Source organism: Tripterygium wilfordii, chromosome 9 (assembly GCF_013401445.1).
Source record: "Tripterygium wilfordii isolate XIE 37 chromosome 9, ASM1340144v1, whole genome shotgun sequence".
NCBI lineage: Eukaryota > Viridiplantae > Streptophyta > Magnoliopsida > Celastrales > Celastraceae > Tripterygium > Tripterygium wilfordii.
The window spans coordinates 1,271,976-1,291,201 of record NC_052240.1 but is presented as its reverse complement, the minus strand read 5'-3'; the positions used below and the strand labels follow the sequence as shown (position 1 = coordinate 1,291,201).

At 38.9% G+C, this 19,226-nt stretch overlaps 6 protein-coding genes across 8 annotated transcripts; 5 read left to right on the top strand and 1 right to left on the bottom strand.

Annotated features, from left to right (window-relative positions):
- Window positions 1-2,136: 2,136 nt before the first annotated feature.
- Window positions 2,137-3,247, top strand: LOC120004822. Its single transcript, XM_038854133.1, has one exon. It carries the CDS (start codon window positions 2,252-2,254, stop codon window positions 2,876-2,878), a length of 627 nt encoding a protein of 208 aa, XP_038710061.1. The 5' UTR covers window positions 2,137-2,251; the 3' UTR covers window positions 2,879-3,247.
- Window positions 3,248-5,795: 2,548 nt separating this feature from the next.
- LOC120005850 (calcium-dependent protein kinase 2-like) lies at window positions 5,796-16,205 on the top strand. Of its 3 annotated transcripts, XR_005469921.1 has the most exons (11): window positions 5,796-6,588; window positions 7,769-7,912; window positions 8,154-8,306; window positions 8,838-8,953; window positions 9,139-9,306; window positions 9,408-9,535; window positions 9,891-9,990; window positions 10,066-10,210; window positions 12,271-12,787; window positions 15,485-15,614; window positions 15,769-16,205. XR_005469921.1 is itself a non-coding variant. In XM_038855705.1 (8 exons), the coding sequence occupies exons 1-8, from the start codon at window positions 5,796-5,798 to the stop codon at window positions 10,141-10,143; spliced, it is 1,680 nt and encodes a 559-aa protein (XP_038711633.1). In that variant the 3' UTR covers window positions 10,144-10,460. The 3 variants fall into 3 exon arrangements, 1 of the variants encoding a protein (XP_038711633.1); XR_005469922.1 differs by lacking the exons at window positions 12,271-12,787; window positions 15,485-15,614; window positions 15,769-16,205 and adding an exon at window positions 10,505-10,696; XM_038855705.1 differs by lacking the exons at window positions 12,271-12,787; window positions 15,485-15,614; window positions 15,769-16,205 and having other exon boundaries at window positions 10,066-10,460.
- On the bottom strand, window positions 10,683-11,521 carry LOC120005852 (transcription factor CPC-like). Its single transcript, XM_038855707.1, has 3 exons — window positions 11,269-11,521; window positions 11,014-11,098; window positions 10,683-10,924 (listed from the first exon to the last, which is right to left on the bottom strand). The coding sequence occupies exons 1-3, from the start codon at window positions 11,318-11,320 to the stop codon at window positions 10,828-10,830; spliced, it is 234 nt and encodes a 77-aa protein (XP_038711635.1). The 5' UTR covers window positions 11,321-11,521; the 3' UTR covers window positions 10,683-10,827.
- On the top strand, window positions 13,101-16,205 carry LOC120005849 (pentatricopeptide repeat-containing protein At1g11710, mitochondrial). The gene is made up of 3 exons (XM_038855704.1): window positions 13,101-15,147; window positions 15,485-15,614; window positions 15,769-16,205. The coding sequence occupies exon 1, from the start codon at window positions 13,132-13,134 to the stop codon at window positions 15,088-15,090; it is 1,959 nt and encodes a 652-aa protein (XP_038711632.1). The 5' UTR covers window positions 13,101-13,131; the 3' UTR covers window positions 15,091-15,147; window positions 15,485-15,614; window positions 15,769-16,205.
- Window positions 16,206-16,215: 10 nt separating this feature from the next.
- LOC120005851 (ATP synthase gamma chain, chloroplastic) lies at window positions 16,216-17,851 on the top strand. Its single transcript, XM_038855706.1, has one exon. The coding sequence runs from the start codon at window positions 16,514-16,516 to the stop codon at window positions 17,642-17,644; it is 1,131 nt and encodes a 376-aa protein (XP_038711634.1). The 5' UTR covers window positions 16,216-16,513; the 3' UTR covers window positions 17,645-17,851.
- Window positions 17,852-18,218: 367 nt separating this feature from the next.
- LOC120005367 (60S ribosomal protein L26-1-like) lies at window positions 18,219-18,864 on the top strand. Its single transcript, XM_038854966.1, has one exon. It carries the CDS (start codon window positions 18,255-18,257, stop codon window positions 18,693-18,695), a length of 441 nt encoding a protein of 146 aa, XP_038710894.1. The 5' UTR covers window positions 18,219-18,254; the 3' UTR covers window positions 18,696-18,864.
- Window positions 18,865-19,226: the final 362 nt, after the last annotated feature.

Here is a 19,226-nt window from a genome sequence, read left to right as displayed (position 1 = left end):
TCTAACACCCCCAAAAAACCTGTTAACATCCTAAATCCACCAACTATGCAAAACACTAGTTTTTCTGAGAGGTGGATTAAACATTGGGGTGACAAAAATTTGGTTCCGAGTCAGTTATGGGTTGCATAATTTCACTTGTTTAATAAATATTTAGATGTTCGAACCTTAATTTAGATTGAATTTCTTACATACTTCATTGATCAAATTTGGAGTGATTTAAATTCGGATAATAACCTAATCTGAGTTAAGGTCTAGATAAGTAAACTGAACAAGATTTATGTGTTTGGACTGAAACCCAATTTTAAATCAGACAAAACTTTTGCATTTGGACCCAGATTTCGGATATATAACTTATGTACAGATTTGATTTAATCAGGATTGGACAAATTCAATCATCCCAACCACAGAGTTAAACATTCCAACTATCTAACCAAGTCGCTGTTGCCACGTGGCGTGGACGTCACTTGGGTCCGCGTGCCATTTTCCTCTTGACGCAGACACGTGTAGGCCAAATAAAAGGGGAAGGTGTCTCATGTCCCGCAGTCCTCACCCACGTGGACTGCGGACCTGTTTTGGAATCATTGCGGTTTTGACATCGTTAGGCAATATTTGTTTAAGCACGGGTCCCACTTGATCTTACGTGGATAATAACACTTGTCTTTAAGAAATAAGATTAAAGTCAAGCCCGCTCACCCCACGCACATAAATTTTTCCTGATAAGAAAAGTTTTGTGACCACGAAAATATTGTTCATCGTGGAATCGAATTGAGTACTTTTCTGAGTCTATATAGTTTGATTCGATAACAAATTGTCACTAGACTATCAATCAAGTTGTTCAGTATTTTATACATTTTAAATTATTTAATTAATGCATCTTTTATGGTGAGAGATACTTTTTAACTTTTTTTTTTTTTTAAATATCACTAAGAAATATGATTTTCATTGAAATTGGATATTGAACACACATATACCTAACCCAATCGATTGTCAATCATGATATTTTTAACCTCTTGATCCATATTTTTACCAAATACGGATTCAATATTTGCGTTTAGGAATATCTAAATTCGTATGCTTACAAACATTGAATCCAAAAGGCACAATTAATTTAGCATGCAAAAACATTACTTGTACATTTACTTCTTCAATTTATATGAGTTCAACTTTCGTTTTCGTCCATGGAATGAAGAATTCAATTGGAACAATTCATGTGGTACATACAAATATTAATATTGCATTTACTCGCTCAATTATTGATTGGAGATCAAGCTCAATTCAATCTACTCTAATGAAGTTACAAATTTAGGAATCCAAGAAACGATTAATACTCCACTATACATGGTAAAATTCGGTGACGTGAATCTTTCCATCCCACACGTATGAAATAATTACATGACTTTTGATCAATGACGAAGCCACGTTGGAGTGAGGGGGTTAGCTGACCCCCTCAAAAAAATTAATACCCTTAATTATATTATAATTACATAAAAGACCTCCCTAAAATTTCAATTCAAACTCCCCTTATTTTAAAAATTAATGTTCGTGATTGAAATAAGAGTACATGTTACAAACATTACTTTTTATATTTTATAAATTTTTTATTTTTACTGTTAATTTTTATATTTTCGAAGATATAATTAATTGATAACCAAAATTTTTTTTTTAAGAATGCTGCCTCGAATCCCTGACTTCAAACTTAACGTATGAATTGAATTTAGGACATCTTACCTTTAATCGGAGTTAATAGTTGGGTGCGTTTGATTCCAATAAATTACAAAAGCGTCTCTAATTTGAATTCCAAAACTATACTAAAAAATATATCATCACAAATATTTTTTTTTAAAAAAAATATAATATATGTTGGTGAGAAATAATAAATATTAGAGAAAAATGCCGAACACGCGCTTGTTAAAGCACGTGACAACTACGTAGCGACCAACCTTTTTTTTTTTTTTTTAAATAATTAATTTTACAGTTTCGTGCACTTGTTGGCCTCTTCTACCATCACAATGACAACATTAAAATCTCTCTGATTGGGGAGTAATCATGAAATTCAGATTAAATTAAATTCAAATTTAAATGAAATGAGGCACGCGATGGCGTCTGCTATATATACACGTAAAATCAATCGAAGCCGCCTTATGCGATAGCCTTTGTACATGCAAATGGACTCTTCCTCCTAGCAGTGGTTGTTCAGCTGCTTAAGCGACGTCGTAGAATACTCCCTGTTCTTTCATCTGATGATGTTATTATGGCGAAGGGCCGGCGACTGACAGCGAGTCGGAGCGAACGCTTACTCGGAAGCAGCTACAGCTACAACCAAGGATCCACGGGAGGAGACGAATCGGAGCTCGGCGAAGAAGATGTTTGGTCGATGGTTGATGAAGCCGATCGGAACGAGGTTGTTGTGAACGATTCACAGAGTGATTGGAGTGCACGCGCCCCCGCTGAGAGCAACGGGAGTATTTCTTCCAGGAACCGTCGCCGGATTCCGCGGGATGGACGCCACGTAGGTGGACTCTCACTGGCTTTCGAAGATTCTGGCAAAACAGGATCGGCAAGGGTGGTGCACAAAATCCGAGCCCATGACAGCGTGGAATCCCCACGTGGAGGCCACCACATGGCCACGTCTGCACCTATGAACGTACCGGACTGGAGCAAGATCTACCGGGTCGGATCAGTCGAATCGCTGCCCGACTCGGATGACAACGGTATGGATGAGCGCGACTCGGAGATGGTGCCACCACACGTATACTTGGCACGCAGTCGGAAATCCAGCGGGATGTCGGTTTTTGAGGGCGTCGGACGGACGCTCAAGGGGCGTGACCTCCGGCGCGTGCGCGATGCGGTTTGGAGCCAGACCGGGTTCGATGGGTAAAATCATTTGCTAAAGCCCAGACATTATTATTGTTTTTAATTCCTATATATTATTATATACTATTTTTCAATTGATTGGGCAATGATTCGGCCGAGTCGGTCGGTGTTTGTGACTGAGCCAACTCGGCATTGAGTGAGCTCAATAGAGCATTATGATTGATGAAGCCCGGATTGGGATCTCCCTGTTCTGCTCTGGATTTGGGTTGGAATTTTTCTTACCAGGGAATCCGTCCATTTCTGGGTTGTGGCAATTTGGTAATTTTGTCAATTATAATTCTTAGCACAATTTTTGTACTTTTCATTAGTACCATGTACCCAAATTTGCTGTAATGGCCAAAAATTGTCTCGAATTTTAGTTGAATTTTATGAATAGTGTGGGATGGAATTGCATGTTAAAACAGGATTTTGCCTTAAAAGTTTACTCTTAAGAGTAAATTTAGAGTACCTTGCAAGTACCAAATTGAATACCCAAGAATGGTCCATAAAAAATCAAATGTAGGCCTTTGTGTTTGTGGTTGTGGGCATGTTGATGGTTCAACATCCTAGTGTACGAAAGTGTCCAAGTTAATTGAACCAATAGGTGTAAATCCATACTATACATGTGAAAAAAAAGCACGTGAACAATAATTGGGTGATAAACTCCAAAATTATGATCGAGAGAGGATTTTGGCCATTATACAATCAAAGCTAAAGTTCTTGAAATATGTGATTGGGAATGTTATCACACGTATATCTAGTATTTTAACACCTGTGAATTTTGAGTGGTGGTGCTAGGTGATAAGGTCAAAGAGTGTTTGATACCTTGTGGCCTTGCCCTTTTTCAAAAAAAGGACTAGACCATTTAATTTTGTTGGGTTCATAACTCACTATGTGGGTCTAGAACCATTGGTTTTTTTTTCTTCTTTCTATTTTTTCTTTTTGGGTTCCTGTCTATAATAAAAGGTGACATTGACTATGAGCACTCCAAAGAAGAGGAAATCTTGGGAAAAAGAATAATTGCAAGGGGACCCCAACGATAGTACCAAATTGTATTTTCCTTTCATATGGAAGTAAGGTGTCGGAGGACTTGATGTTGGCCTTTATGCTGCAACTGTTACAGCTGTTGGGCCTTGAATGTTGGGTTAGACTTAGACACATATCTTCAGACTTGGGTATGTTGGGCCCATGTTTCAAGAGTTGTATACTGGGCCGAAAACCTGACCTTGTTAATAGGTTGCATGTATGGGCTTTAATCAGGAATGGTGGCCCGTTTCCTCAAATTAGGGCTTGTAGAATTGGGCCAGACTGACTGTCTGGGCTTATTCTGGACTTTACTAAAATATTTTTTTTAAAATCAAATCCTATTATGCATAATTAAAATACCAAGTTTTGAGAAGTACTGTGATTACAAATTTTATAATATATGAAAGTATTAGTGACGTGATTACTAAAAATAAAAATAAAAAAACCAAAACGTTATCGTATGATGTGAATACAATTACAATACAAGGACAATCAATCGGCCCTAAACGAAGGGAACTCCGAGAGGACTTTATTGACAACACAAAAGGAGGAAAAAAGAAAAAGCAAGGAGAGTTTATGCATGGTTTTTGGGTTGCTAGCCACCACCACAAGTCCCAAAATGATCTGCTCTAGGGAGTACTCCATCATTTGTGAAAATGACTGCTCCGCCTTGGTCGTCTCTGCCCCTCCTTGGTCGTTTCCCTGTCTGGCGAAAAGCATCTTTGGGCATATGAGCCATCACCTTCTCTAAATTTGTCCTTTCCCTCATAAGCCATCCCTTGCATGAACCCACAAGATTAGGCTCATTAGTCACTAGAGCGGTAGAGCCACACAACCGAACCAAGCCGAAAAGAGAAAAACCTGGGTCATAAGAAAGAGCAGGCCCAAGCCCAAGTCCAAACCCAAAAGCATGTGAAAGTGGATCGTATTTTATATGGACTTTGTATGGGCCTAAACTCCAAAAACATTTACCCGAAACAAACATTGTATTCACACCTAAACCACTAGTTGTAATGGTAACCGATAAAGATGATGTCTATTCTTTTGGTGATTAGGGTTCGAATATTCTCTCCCTAATTCAAAAAAAAAACAAACAAACACAACATTCATTAATTAATAAAATAATCCAATATATAAAAAGAAAAGTATTATAACGGATTAAGTAAACTTTTGGTCACTAAAATATGTCTTAAATTTCATTTTAGTCACTTAAAGATTAAACATTTTAAGTTGGTCACAAGAACATTTTTTTAGTCACTTAAAGATTAAACATTTTAAGTTGGTCACAAGAACATTTTTTTGTTACACTTTGATCACTCTAGCCTCTAATAACCAATAAATGAATCAACAAAAGCAATCAATACATGCATACACAACACGTGCACTATCTTTATCATATGCTCAATTCACGGGCATGGATTCGTGACAAACATGTTTCCTAAAACAGTCGTAATACTTGTCTCAAAGTGAAGATATGTATGTTCTTATATAGATATTTTTTTTAACTAATTTTTTCATTTATTTTCTATTGATTTTAATCTTTTATAGCTAAATATGTTAATTTTTGAATGGCTTTAAAAGAAAAATAGAGGAAAAGGAAATGACTAGGAGGTCGGAAATATCAAATATGCCCTCTTTGTTTGCAAAAAGAGAGCTGCCAGCAGCCAGCGGCTTCAAGTCAATGCCATTGAAGAAGAAGGAAGCCCCACTACTCTGAAAATTGATATTTTACTTCTTCTTCTTCGCAACACATCTCAATAGTTCAATTGACCTAAAGAAAAGTGCTTGGGTTTTGCCTGATTTTTCTACCAAACAAATTTCTGTTGTCATTCTCATCCACCTCTGTAACCCTATCTCTATTCATAGTCTGCAAAGTTTGGGAACTTTGTTTCTGTTCACATCTTGATCGTACAAAAATGGGGTCTTGTTTGAGCAAGAAAAAGAAATCGAACCCAGGCAGTAATGGGTACAAATCAGGGGTTTCGAATCCCAGGAATACTCATGTAATTTACGATAATCAGCACCAGCAGCAACAGCAACGTTTTCAGCCCCAAAAGGTCTCTGTCCCTCCCAGTCAAACTCAAATTCCACCGACGAGAACTCAAGAACGACAACAGCCACAGCAGCCGCCGCCGCCACAGCACCCAATTCCAGCTCCACAAAGGCCAGCACCCACTATCACAAGGCCAATTCAAACGCCGGAGACTATTCTTGGGAAGCCCTTTGAGGACATCAGGGAGTACTACACTTTAGGCAAAGAATTGGGGAGAGGCCAATTTGGGATCACGTATTTGTGCACAGAGAAGTCCACCCGTCATTCCTACGCCTGCAAATCGATACTGAAGCGGAAACTTGTCAGCAAGAATGACAGAGAGGACGTCAAGAGAGAAATTCAGATTATGCAGCACTTGTCCGGACAGCCAAATATAGTAGAAATCAGGGGTGCTTATGAGGACAAGCAATCTGTGCACCTTGTGATGGAGTTGTGCGCTGGTGGGGAGCTGTTTGATAAAATTATCAAGCAGGGTCACTATTCGGAAAGGGCTGCAGCTGATATTATTCGTTCTATTGTAAAAGTTGTCCACCATTGCCACTTTCTGGGAGTGATGCACCGGGATCTCAAGCCTGAGAATTTCTTGCTGGCTAGCAAGGATGAGAATGCCATGTTGAAGGCCACTGATTTTGGGCTTTCCGTCTTCCTTGAGGAAGGTCATTCTCTAGTCTTTTTTTTTTATGTTTCCAATCACATAACCTCAATTATGTGTGTGATTATTTTGTGAATTGCATAATAATTTGCCATCAGCTTCTCACATTGCGTAGGCTGCTATGTCAACTCAGTTTTATGGAAAATGCATTTTGTGGGAACTTTGTGCATTAGTTTGGAATTGCTTGGAGCACCACTAGTTCAATTGGTCAAGAATAAGATCCTCCTCAGTCTAAACTAAGGGCATGGGTTTAAATCCCCATCCCCGTTGAACAATTAAAATAAAGTAGCTCTAAGAATGCTTATCGATTAAAATGATGACAACAAATTGAAATTGGCATAGCCTATGCTGTTGACTCTATTTATATCCTCCGTTAGAGAAAATAGCATACTTACCTTGCTTTGCTATTGAACTGGAAGCAATCAAGAGTTTAAAACTCTGCTACTTCTACCGTTAGCCAGTTTGATGGTCATACTTGCATGCGATAATCTCCGGTGAAGTTTACCATTCTCAATTCTATGTTTGAGCACGAGGGACCTCTTTTTCGTCAGGCCTCCAAAGGATCACCGTGTTTTGTTGTGGCGTAGTCTTAATTAACTTTTATGGAATCTTCTTTTTTTAAATGCAAATATGTAGTCATCTTAAAAGGTTGTTCAGTGACCTAGGACGTTATTAAATTTCCTACTTATGATACATACTCACTATGAATATCCTAAAGTCGTCAAATTAAGATTCTATGACTTCTAGGTTCTCAACATAAACATCAAAATCTGCGGGGCCTTTTGTCTGCTTTAGTTTATAATATAACTGAAATAACTTCTCATTCTTGGTTACTTGCTTTCATGACCTTTGAGACATGAAGAGAAGATTCTCTTTATAGGTCATGAAAATGACATGTTGTTGTACTTGATAGAAAGTTGCTATCTTTTAGTTCTTCTTGTTGCTGTATGGAAATCTAACCCCAGGCAACCCACCCATTAGATATGGGCATGATATCTGCCATCTTCCACTTATTCAACTTGTTTTCATGATTATTGGAACTTATTGAATATGTATGCTACTTGCTGCTTCCTGGAGATTCTGTATGGGCTTTGTCATTTTGTTCAAGGAAGTTTACATTGTTGCGATGTAATTTGCGATGATCCTTCTTTTTCACTAATGTCTTTCTTTAAAACTCATTTCAGGAAAGGTATACCGTGATATAGTAGGCAGTGCCTATTATGTTGCTCCCGAGGTACTCCGGCGTAGTTATGGGAAGGAAATAGATATCTGGAGTGCTGGAGTTATTTTGTACATTCTTCTAAGTGGCGTCCCTCCATTTTGGGCAGGTAAACACCAATTCAAAGTTGTCGTTAAAATTTTGTTCTGTATGTTCTAAAAGTTTAACGTTCAAACACAACATGTTTTAGACGAACATTATTTGCACCACATTTTTTACTAAGAACACTCCATTAACCCTTTAAAAACACACTAGAGTGGGGTGTACTTAGTAAAAAATGGGGTGCAAATAATGTTCATCCATGTTTTATTCCTTATATCTTAATCGAGTATACTCCAACTGTATTATAGAGACTGAGAAAGGGATATTTAATGCCATTCTGGAAGGAGTTATTGACTTTGAAAGTGAACCATGGCCATCAATATCTGACAGTGCTAAAGATTTAGTCAGAAAGATGCTAACTCAAGATCCGAAGAAGCGAATTACTTCAGCTCAAGTTCTTGGTATAAGAATCTCTTGCATACTTTCTTTTAGCTACATAAACAATTGCTTGAGAGAAACATTGCAATTGTACTATTAGGCTATCACATGTTTTGCTTTGATGGGCTTTTGTTGGATATTGTTTTTAGTGGAGTTAGTGCGTTAAGAAGCATCATGTGAATTTAAGTTTTCTTTCTCATTTTCCGTTTTATGTTTGGAAAGTGGATGATGGTGTTTATCTGTTGAAATTTTATGCATCTTTCTTGCTGCTACTTCTCCAAAGTTTTGAACTGTACATATCCCTTGTATCCAAATCTAACATTCACACCCTACACCAGCTTATTTATTGAAGCCAAAGCGAGGAGACCCTAAATTGCTATCATTATAAAACATGGCTATCATGACATTTAATTGCATGATATAATTGTGTGTGTCACTTGTCAATAACAAACCTGGGTAGATTCAGATCTTTTGATCTCATTTCTTCAATCAGATCTAGATTTTGTATTATGATAATCTACTGCTTGCTAATATTTCTAACTCTGTACTGTTAGAGCATACCTGGATTAGAGAAGGTGGAGACGCATCAGACAAGCCAATAGACAGTGCAGTTCTCTCTAGGATGAAGCAATTCCGAACATCAAACAAACTCAGGAAGCTTGCATTGAAGGTCAGTTCTTACTTATTAGAAACCTATTGCTGAGTTCTTACTCTTAGTTTTGAATAACTTGATAAATCTCAATTACAAATCATATGTCCCATGCCATGTATTGTTAAAAACGTAATTCAAACCAATTGTGTGATATCTTTCTAGAACAAAATCCATGAGCAATGCTATATTTGAAATTCCCTTAGGTCATTGCTGAAAATTTATCTGGAGAAGAAATCAAAGGGCTTAAGGTAATGTTCACAAACATGGACACGGACAATAGTGGCACCATCACGTATGATGAATTGAAGACTGGTTTGGCTCGTCTTGGGTCAAAACTTTCTGAAGCTGAAGTCAAGCAACTCATGGAAGCTGTAAGTCATCCTGGGCCCACAAAACTTTGGCTTGTGTATTCATAATGGCTGATATATCCTGGTCAGTTTTGATGCTTGATTTTGTATGTGATATATTTCAGGCCGATGTCGATGGAAATGGGACAATTGACTACATTGAATTTATCTCTGCTACAATGCATAGGTATAGATTTGAAAGAGATGAGCATCTATATAAAGCATTTCAGCACTTTGATAAGGATAGCAGCGGGTGAGTCCTAAACTTTCCTACGCTAATGATAGCCAATTAGTTAAAGCATTATTGATCTATTGACTGGATTTCCTGCATTTGACCTGATTTGAACCATCAAAATCTTTGAAGACTTGTAATTTCTCCACTTGTTTATATCAGAAATGTCCTAGTGATCATAATGTACTGTTAACAATCGTAACTCTTATCAAACAAGTTGCCTGATGGTATAGTCTTGGATTATGAAATTTCTGAGGTCAAACTTGAATCCAAGCTAATGAGTTCTGAAGTTATGTAGTCAAGGCATCCATTTGATTAAAGTAAGTAGCTTAGGAATTTCTCAAGAAATAATCCATATCCTCCTTTCAAATGACAGTTTCATAACAATAGATGAATTGGAACACGCCATGAAGGAACACAAGATGGGTGATGAAGCCAGCATTAAGGATATAATTTCGGAGGTGGATATGGATAATGTAAGTATTTGAAATTGAACAACTTAAATTCACTCACACTGTTATTTTTGGTGCTGATGCATTCTGAATGAACAGGATGGGAGGATCAACTATGAGGAGTTTTGCGCGATGATGAAAAGTGGAAAACAACAGACTGGAGTAAAGCTCATGTAATTCCATTGTGGGAGCTTAACCATATCATCTAATGGGTGACTTAGAATTGCCGGGCTCTCAGAGAGAGGTATGCCATTGTGCGCTTCACTATGTTTGTTCTCTTTTGCATCTTCAAGTGGTTGACACTCGGTGCTTTTTCCGGTTTACTTGGACCTGAATTGAGATGGTTGCATATGTAGTTTATTGCTTATTGCATTGTCTGTGTGTTTTTTTTACTTGAAGCTAATTCTTTCCTGGGAATGACGAGTTGTTGTGGGATAAAATCATCAGTTGATTTCTCATAGGTCATCCACTACCTCTCTTGAGTTTTTCGTCTCATTTTCTAAGATGTTACCAATCTTTTCTGATTGCTTGCTTAAAGTTGTCGAGAATCCAGGTGATCAGTTCTGTCCAAATGTTTCTGCACTAGTCATGAAAGGAGAAAATAGCTAGAAGCCTTGTGACTGACTTTGGAACAACTTGGCTGTTAAATATCCCTAACGTGGAGCCCACCCAACTGTTTACCGGACAATTGTTTGGTTAAATATATATCTCGTTGCTTTTTCTTTTTCAACTTGTGAATGGATGTAAACTAGCCATGTTTACATAAATAAGTCATAGATAGATATATATATATACACCAAGACAAACCAAGAAATTTACTTGAAGCCTTGTGCATGCATCAGTTTGGGCTTAAAACAGTTATCATCGTTCACTTGATGAGATGCTATACTTTGAAGTCCAATACTTCTTAATCTCTTCTGCACTTCTTCCTGGTATTCTCCCAGCAATCAAACCCCACCTAATCCATCCAACTCCATCAATAAAACCCCAAAACAACGGAGAATCCTAGCCAAAACAAATGAAATGAAGCAATAAACAAGGACAAACCTCTTTCCAACCAAGCTAAACATTCTGGCAACGAGACTGACTTCATCTTCTGAGAACTCCAGCTCGGATTTCTCATCTTTTGCATCTGAAAACAAAACAAAAACACATCAATAAAGGAAACCCAAACCTAATACGTATACTCTCTATTGCTTATGCATAAAACTTAATACACGAGACTCTTTCCGTGGTTTGTAATGCTCCATCAAAACTATGGTTCGCATTAGAAAATGAAAAGAAACTTAATTGAGTTAGCACCTTTAGTGCTATCTTCACTAGGGTCTTGAGATGTATGTTGCAAGCCACCCATCTCTCTCTGTCTCTGTCTCTGTGTCTGTCTCTGTCTCCGTCTCCGGGTGATTGAGGTTTGAGGGTGTAAGCAAGCAGTGTAGGAGTATTTAACAAGGGTTAAAGTGGAGTGGTGGTTGAGAAGCGTAGACTGGTAGTTCTTGGGCTTTGATGAGTGGTTGAAGCCTTTTGTAAGTTTGGTCTGTTGTCCTTTTGTGCCTAAATCACTAAATCAATTTACATTATCACCCTTGCCGTGATAACAAATAATTGTCTGATGATCAACAAATGTGATAAGGTGTTGTTATGGAGTGATAAGCTTGATCCTTGCTCTTGTTATTTGGTTGAACTTACACTTGTCTTGAGTAAGTTTCACCTGGGACAACTCATTATTCAACAAACCAATCCGGTTGTGGAGGAAAGTGTGAAGGACCTACCTTATCTCTCCAAGTAATCTTCCTTATCTCTCCGTGTGATTGCCTTATCACTCCATAACAACAACTAATCACTCCCTTGATCCTTACACATTTGTTGATCATCAGACAATTGTTTGTTACTGTATGAAAGAAAATCATGTTTTATTATACATGTCTATCACTCTCAATATAATATTTAAATATTAATTTGTTTGTAATAACGAGATTTTTTTGCTTTTAACCAAGAACGACTCCACACAAGTTTATCTTTGGATATCGTATATGAGTCTAAACTAAAGTCGTCAAATTCGCTCGCGCATAATTTTTTCACATGACCAAAGCCAACATGTGATCATAATGCGTAAGGATGCTCTTAGTGAGAATCGATCCAATAATTGCTCCGCCAACACATCTATTCTACTTCTCCCTTTCGTCCTTTGTTTTTTGGGTTATTCCTGTATGAGTTGTCTTTATTTAGTGTCCAATTCGAGAAAAATGACAATTTTTTTCTTCTTTTTAGTAAGCCTAATTGATTAATTGGTCCACATTTTGACAGGACAATTGACAAACTTCAGAGGCATCAAAATGCCTGTGCATACGTACAGATTGGCCAAATGGGCCACTACCGGGTTCTCGGGTAGCATTTCTAAGGGTAGCTTTAGTCACATTTCGGTTTTTTCTAAAGACACCTCAATCTAAGTTGATCATCCATGTAAAAATCAGTTGACGGGGTGTCTTTAAAAAAATCGGGATGTGACTAAAGTTATCACATTTCTAATCATAGCGGCTATGGGCCCATTGACCTCATGGACTACCTTTTTGGGCTCTCTTGGGATCTGTTTGATTGTTTCTCGTAAAAAAAGTTTGGGCTTCTCCAACAAAGCCCTATAATTTTGGCAGGTGGGAGAGTCAATGGGCCCAGGAGACTAAGAAACAAAGCCCTATAGGCCCAATACTTGACGCGAAAAACAGAAAAGATGGCTTCTTCTTCTTCTTCCCTCTATTACCTCCTCTCTCTCTCTCTCTCCCTTCTTTATCCGTCCTGAAAGAGAGAAGGTTAAAAAATTTGAAAGGTAAGCTTCAGTCTTTTTTGCCTCTTCTTTTCCATCATTTTAAAAGTTCCAAATTTTTCCGGTGGTTCGTATAAAGGAAGTTTATTGCAATGATGCAGGGAAATTTCCTTCTTTTATGCTGTCGTGGTTCTGCTAATCTCATTTTTTGTTAGGGTTTTTCTGGTCGAGTTCCGTTTTGATAAAATTAGCGTTATATGCTTCCGTTCGAGTATGCTGTATTTATTGATAATATATCAGGAACGTCTATGGTTGTAGGTTTCTCTTACTATCTTTTATGTTTTTTTCCCCCTTATTGTTATATATGCAGTAAAAGGACCTTTGGTGAATTGGGTCTCAAGTATTCTATGTTTTTGAGCTTTTGTTTACCTAAGAGAAGTTATCATTTGATACGGGGTTTTCACGCTGGGAAACACTTCTCAAACCCTAGTGCGGAGGATATTGTTTTTGGAGCTATCTGTGTCAACATCAAACAGAAGAGATGGAAATTCTTGGACCAAATGTTGCCCAGTATCACAAATTCATTGGTCAGTCGTGTTATTTGCGAGTTTCAGAACTCGCCGCAGTTGGCTTTGCGATTCTATGACTGGGTTGGAAAGGAAAAGGGGTTTCAGATCTCATTAGAGTCTTGTTGCCCTGTGATTCATGTGTTGGTCAAGTCGAGGAGATTTGAGGATGCCTTATCTCTCTTGGAAGACTTTATGCATATTAATGGGTTTTCTCCCTTGGAGATATTGGACGCTTTGCTTGATAGTTATGAATCGTTTGATGCGGATCCAGCAGTGTTCGACACATTAGTGAGGGCTTGTTCTGAAACTGGGGCTATTGACGTTGCCTATGAAGTAATCAAGAAGCTGCAAGTGAAAGGCATTTGGGTGACAATTCATGCATGGAATAACTTTTTAAATCATCTGGTAAAGTTGAATGAGATTGATAGATTTTGGAGATGTTACAGGGAAATGCTTTCCTACGGGTATATTGAAAACGTGAATACCCTAAATTTAGTGATTTATGCTTTTTGTAAGGAATGCAAATTATTAGAAGCAATATCAGTATTTTATCGAATGTTGAAGAGTAATATTCAGCCTAATGTTGTGACTTTTAACATTATCATAGATGGAGCTTGCACTATGGGGGACATGGAAGTTGCATTGAAGCTTGTTAGGAAGATGGGAATGATGTCATGGGATAGAGTTATACCCAATATAATAACGTACAATTGTCTTATCAAAGGGTTTAGCAAAATACAGAGACTGGAAGCAGCTAAAGAAGTGAGGGATGAAATGGTCAAGATGGGTATCCAGCCCAATGTAAGGACCTATGCAACTTTGATTGATGGCTATTCACGAATGGGGAGTTTAGATAAGGCGCTCAACTTGTGTGATGAAATGGTGGAATGCGGAATTCCACCCAATGCTGTTGTGTACAATTCAATCATCAATTGGTTTTATGAGGAAGGGGATATCCATGGAGCTTCATTCCTGTTGTCTGACATGGTTGATAAACAAGTATGCCCTGATCAATTCACATACTCTATCCTCACAAAGGGTCTTTGCCGTAATGGACATGTGACTAAGGCCTTAAACTTTCTTCGCAGGGTTCTAGATAAGAATGTTGTTGAAGAGGCATTTCCTTACAATATTCTGATCCATTATATGTGCAGAAACAGGAATTTGGAGGGTGCCAAGCAACTTTTAGCCAGTATGTTTGTTCGGGGATTAATTCCTGATCCGGTTACATATGGGACTCTGGTTGATGGATACTGCAAGGAAGGGAAAATAGAGAGTGCAGTTCGGGTGTATGACAAAATGATAACGATGGGGGAAAAACCTAATTTGGTAATTTACAATTCTATTTTAAGTGGTTTATGCAAAGGCGTGTCAGTGGATGTTGCAAAACTTATGGTAGATGCACTACAAAAGATGGGTATGCTTGACGCTATAAGCTATAACTCTTTGATGCATGGGTATTGCATTAGCAGGCAGGTTGATGAGGCGTTTGCTTTGTCTGAGGAAATGAGAAGTACTGGAATCTTAATGAGCAGGGTCACCTACAATATATTGATAAACTGTTTGTGCAAGTTTGGGTGTATTCAACAGGCAAAAGAACTTGTAGACATGATGGTTGTGCAGGGCATACTTCCTAATAATATAACTTACACTACTCTTATCACCAGTTCCTATAAGAACAGCACTCCGGAGGAAATCATCGAGTTGCATGATTTTATGCTCCTTAAGGGTGTAAATCCTGATAGCCAAACTTACAATGCCATTGTTAGCCCTCTTCTTCAAGATGAAAAGCACTGAGTTTCAAGTCTTAAAGTGATGAATGAGCTTCATTGGTACCCAGCATGGGTACAAACTGTAAGTTTTCTTCCTCCTAATTGTCTGATGTAGGATAAAGCTGCTGGTCATCCATCCTTGCTTCTACTTATAGAACTTCATTCATTTGAGGATCTGCCAATCTTAATAAAAAATTATTGGATAATGTGTAATTTTTTGATGCTGTGCATGTTATTCTGACACAAATTCTTGTTAATCTCCCTGTTCTTTGCTTTATCTACACTAGCCTAAAGAAAACTTGAAGCTGATCTGCTGCTGTGTATTATGTGACATTCATTTTTTTCCCGTGTGATTTTTGTGATAATGCAACTGCTCATAACTTTATCTGATTCGTAAACTTACCCTTTCCTGTGTTCAGGAACTCGAAAAGGTAAACGATCTCACAGGATTTCGGTTCACTTGCCTGAATGCCACAAATCCTGATCGCGGAATGATTTTCTTGGGCCTTACCTATTAATCATTCATGCAAGTGAGCACGACATCAGTTGGTAAGAAAGATCATAGAATTTTATTTCTTCATTTTGGTTCTCAAACTTGAACTTGTATATTGGTTGTCTTTTGCATCACAGATTCATCTGTGAATTTTGATGTTATGTTCTATCTTCATTTTTTTACAGAAATTTGGTAAAATCTTAAATGCAGGGAACGCGTTTTAACCCATACAGTGAACCCTTTTTCACAAGACAGTCTTCCCTACCAAGACAATGATGACCTTCAACAATAGAATGAGGGCGCTTCACATCATCTGCTGAATTTCTCTGATGCTGCATTGATATTGATACAATATGAAATTCAGACCAATGGAGTTGCTGGTAGGAAATCTGTGGCCCTTGAAGCTTTGGAACTTCCTCCTCTATTGGCTCATCAGTACTCCCAAAGCAGCTGACTGCGACACATTTCAGGATTGGCTGAATGTTAGATGCTGTAAATTCTGTGCCAGGGATTTGGAATTGAGCTCCAATGTTCAGTTGCAAGTGATGTGTTAATGAGAGTAAGACATTTACTGCATCAAATTTTTGGTTTTGTAATATTAGATATTTCTATTGCTGGTCAGCCTAGTAAATTTGCAATGCAAAGCAGTTAATCCATAGCTTAGCTTTCTGGGCATGTGAAGTATCAAGCTCCATAAAATCCAGTAACCCCACTGAGATCACGCCACATCAGATTGGACCCCACCTTAATCAAAATTGCTGTCCCAAAGCAATCTCCAACGGTCAAAATCCTTATCCCAAAACCTCATCCACTCCCTCCTCCTCCCTCCACTCATTCTTCTCTTTTGCTTCCAATTTACCAAAGCCACTCAACGCATGAAAAAGATAAGCCTCTGACAGAAAGATATCCTTCTTCTCTTCTCGTAGTATCTGGAGCAATTCAGACACGGAAAACCATGTCATGCTCAAATCTAACAATGTGGATTTCCTCAAAACCCTCCCTTTCTGACCCCTCCTCCCTCTCCTTCCGTTCCTCTATCAGCCAGTTTCAATTTCCTAACCAGAATTTATTCCCCAGCAGCCCCTCCAGATCCTCCTCTGTGACTCGGATTCAGTGCGGTCTTCGAGAGCTTCGTGTTCGTATTGATTCAGTTAAGAATACGCAGAAGATCACTGAGGCCATGAAGCTTGTTGCTGCAGCCAAAGTGAGGAGAGCACAAGAAGCTGTTGTCAATGGAAGACCCTTCTCAGAGACCCTTGTAGAGGTTCTTTACAACATCAATGAGCAGCTCCAGACTGAGGACGTTGATACTCCCCTCACCAAAATTAGGCCTGTCAAGAAAGTTGCTTTGGTGGTTGTCACTGGTGACCGTGGTCTTTGTGGTGGTTTCAACAATTATATCATCAAGAAAGCAGAAGCTAGGATTGCACAATTGAAAGATCTTGGTGTTGATTATACAGTAATAAGTGTGGGAAAGAAGGGTAATTCTTATTTTATAAGGAGACCTTACATTCCTGTTGATAAGTTTATCGAGGGAGGGTCATTGCCAACAGCTAAAGAAGCTCAGGCAATTGCAGATGATGTGTTTTCACTCTTTGTTAGTGAAGAGGTTGATAAGGTTGAACTCCTGTATACCAAGTTTGTGTCATTGGTTAAGTCTAATCCTGTAATCCATACTTTGCTACCACTATCACCAAAGGGAGAGATATGTGATTTGAATGGGAACTGTGTTGATGCAGCTGATGATGAGTTCTTTAGACTGACAACAAAAGAAGGGAAATTGACTGTGGAGAGGGAAGCAGTGAGGACTCAGACAGATAATTTCTCTCCAATTCTGCAGTTTGAGCAGGACCCAGTTCAGATTCTTGATGCCTTATTGCCTCTGTACCTAAACAGCCAGATTTTGAGAGCATTGCAGGAATCATTAGCTAGTGAACTTGCTGCCAGGATGACTGCAATGAGCAATGCTACTGATAATGCAATGGAACTGAAGAAGAACCTCTCACTCGTATACAATCGGCAGCGCCAGGCCAAGATTACTGGGGAGATATTGGAGATTGTTGCTGGTGCCAATGCTTTAAGCTAGTGAATTCTGGATCTCCACTGTCAGGACACCAGGCCTCACAAGTTACTCTGCTTCTTTAGTAGGTGGACTTTGTTGTGAATGCTTCCTTATTTATTCAAAATATGCTTTATCTAAGAACAATAGTAATGAGATAAACATAATTTTTGCATTGTAATTTCTCAATTGCGTATAAACTTTGGGGAGAAATGAAATGTATTTTGTAACAGAGATGTTGTGAGCTTTTGACATTTCACAAGAAAGTTGCCTACTTAGCAGCACTATATGGCAATGTCATAAAAACTATGCCTGATCTGAGCGAGGGACCGAGTTACTGGATCAATTCGTGGGTCAATCGCATGTTTAATTAAAAAATTAAAAATATTATATGGTTCTGGTAAAGATTTGTTTTTCGCAAAATCTATGCGCCTATTGTGGGCCGGGGCTGCATTTTTAAACCCAATGAAGCAAAACTAGAAGCCCAATGTATTTGGGTTTGAGGGCCCATTAAACTAGGACCGAGACGAATAGCCCTAGTTCCCTTATTCTTAAACGACGCCGTCCGTCACATTATAAATTATAAACCCTAACTGCCGCCACCACGTCGACCCGCGCACACAGAGAGGTAGCCAAGATGAAGTTCAATCCCAGGGTCTCCTCTTCACGCCGCAAGAATCGCAAGGCGCACTTCACGGCGCCGTCGAGCGTCCGGCGCATACTGATGAGTGCGCCGCTCTCGGCCGACCTTCGCCAGAAGTACAACGTGCGGTCGATGCCGGTACGTAAGGACGACGAGGTGCAGGTGGTCCGTGGCCATTTCAAGGGACGCGAAGGCAAAGTCGTCCAGGTTTACCGACGCAAGTGGCTCATTCACATCGAGCGCGCAACTCGCGAGAAGGTCAACGGGCAAACCGTCAACGTTGGCATCAACCCCTCAAAGGTCGTCATCACCAAGCTCCGCCTTGACAAGGACCGGAAGTCGCTCCTCGACCGCAAAGCCAAGGGGCGTGCTGCGGCCGATAAGGACAAGGGCACCAAGTTCACTGCTGAAGACATTATGCAGAGTGTTGATTGAATCAAACATTGACTCAGTAGGTTTTGGTGGATAAAAAAGATTCCGGCTTTTATGTTTCAATTTTTATATTCAGTATGTTACGAGATGGATCTGGAATTTCATTAGGGTTTCTGAAAACATTGTGGAATTTTGCCGTATTTCAATTTTATGTTTCGATTTCTTCGACTGCTGTTTGGTTTGTTTCTTTTATGATTAAACCAGTATACGATTGTGTATGTTCTGTCGTGGTAGATAATTGTCTCTGAATCATTTGTTAGTATCCATATGTTGATATGGGATGACAAATTGGACAACGGTTTAGAGAGCCTAAGATTGAAAGGACGGGAAGCCTTTGCTAAATCAGAGACTAGATTGCCCGAAGTGGGTTTTGGCCTACATGGGTCATGGTCTATATGGTCTTGTTAGGGGTTTAAGAAGAGGCTTTTACACTTTACATCGAAAAGTGGCTAGCAGAAGCAAATTCCAGGCTCAAAGTGGCGGCCAGGACTCTCAATTTCGTTGGAGCCGAAACAATCAAGTAAGTTCCTTCGT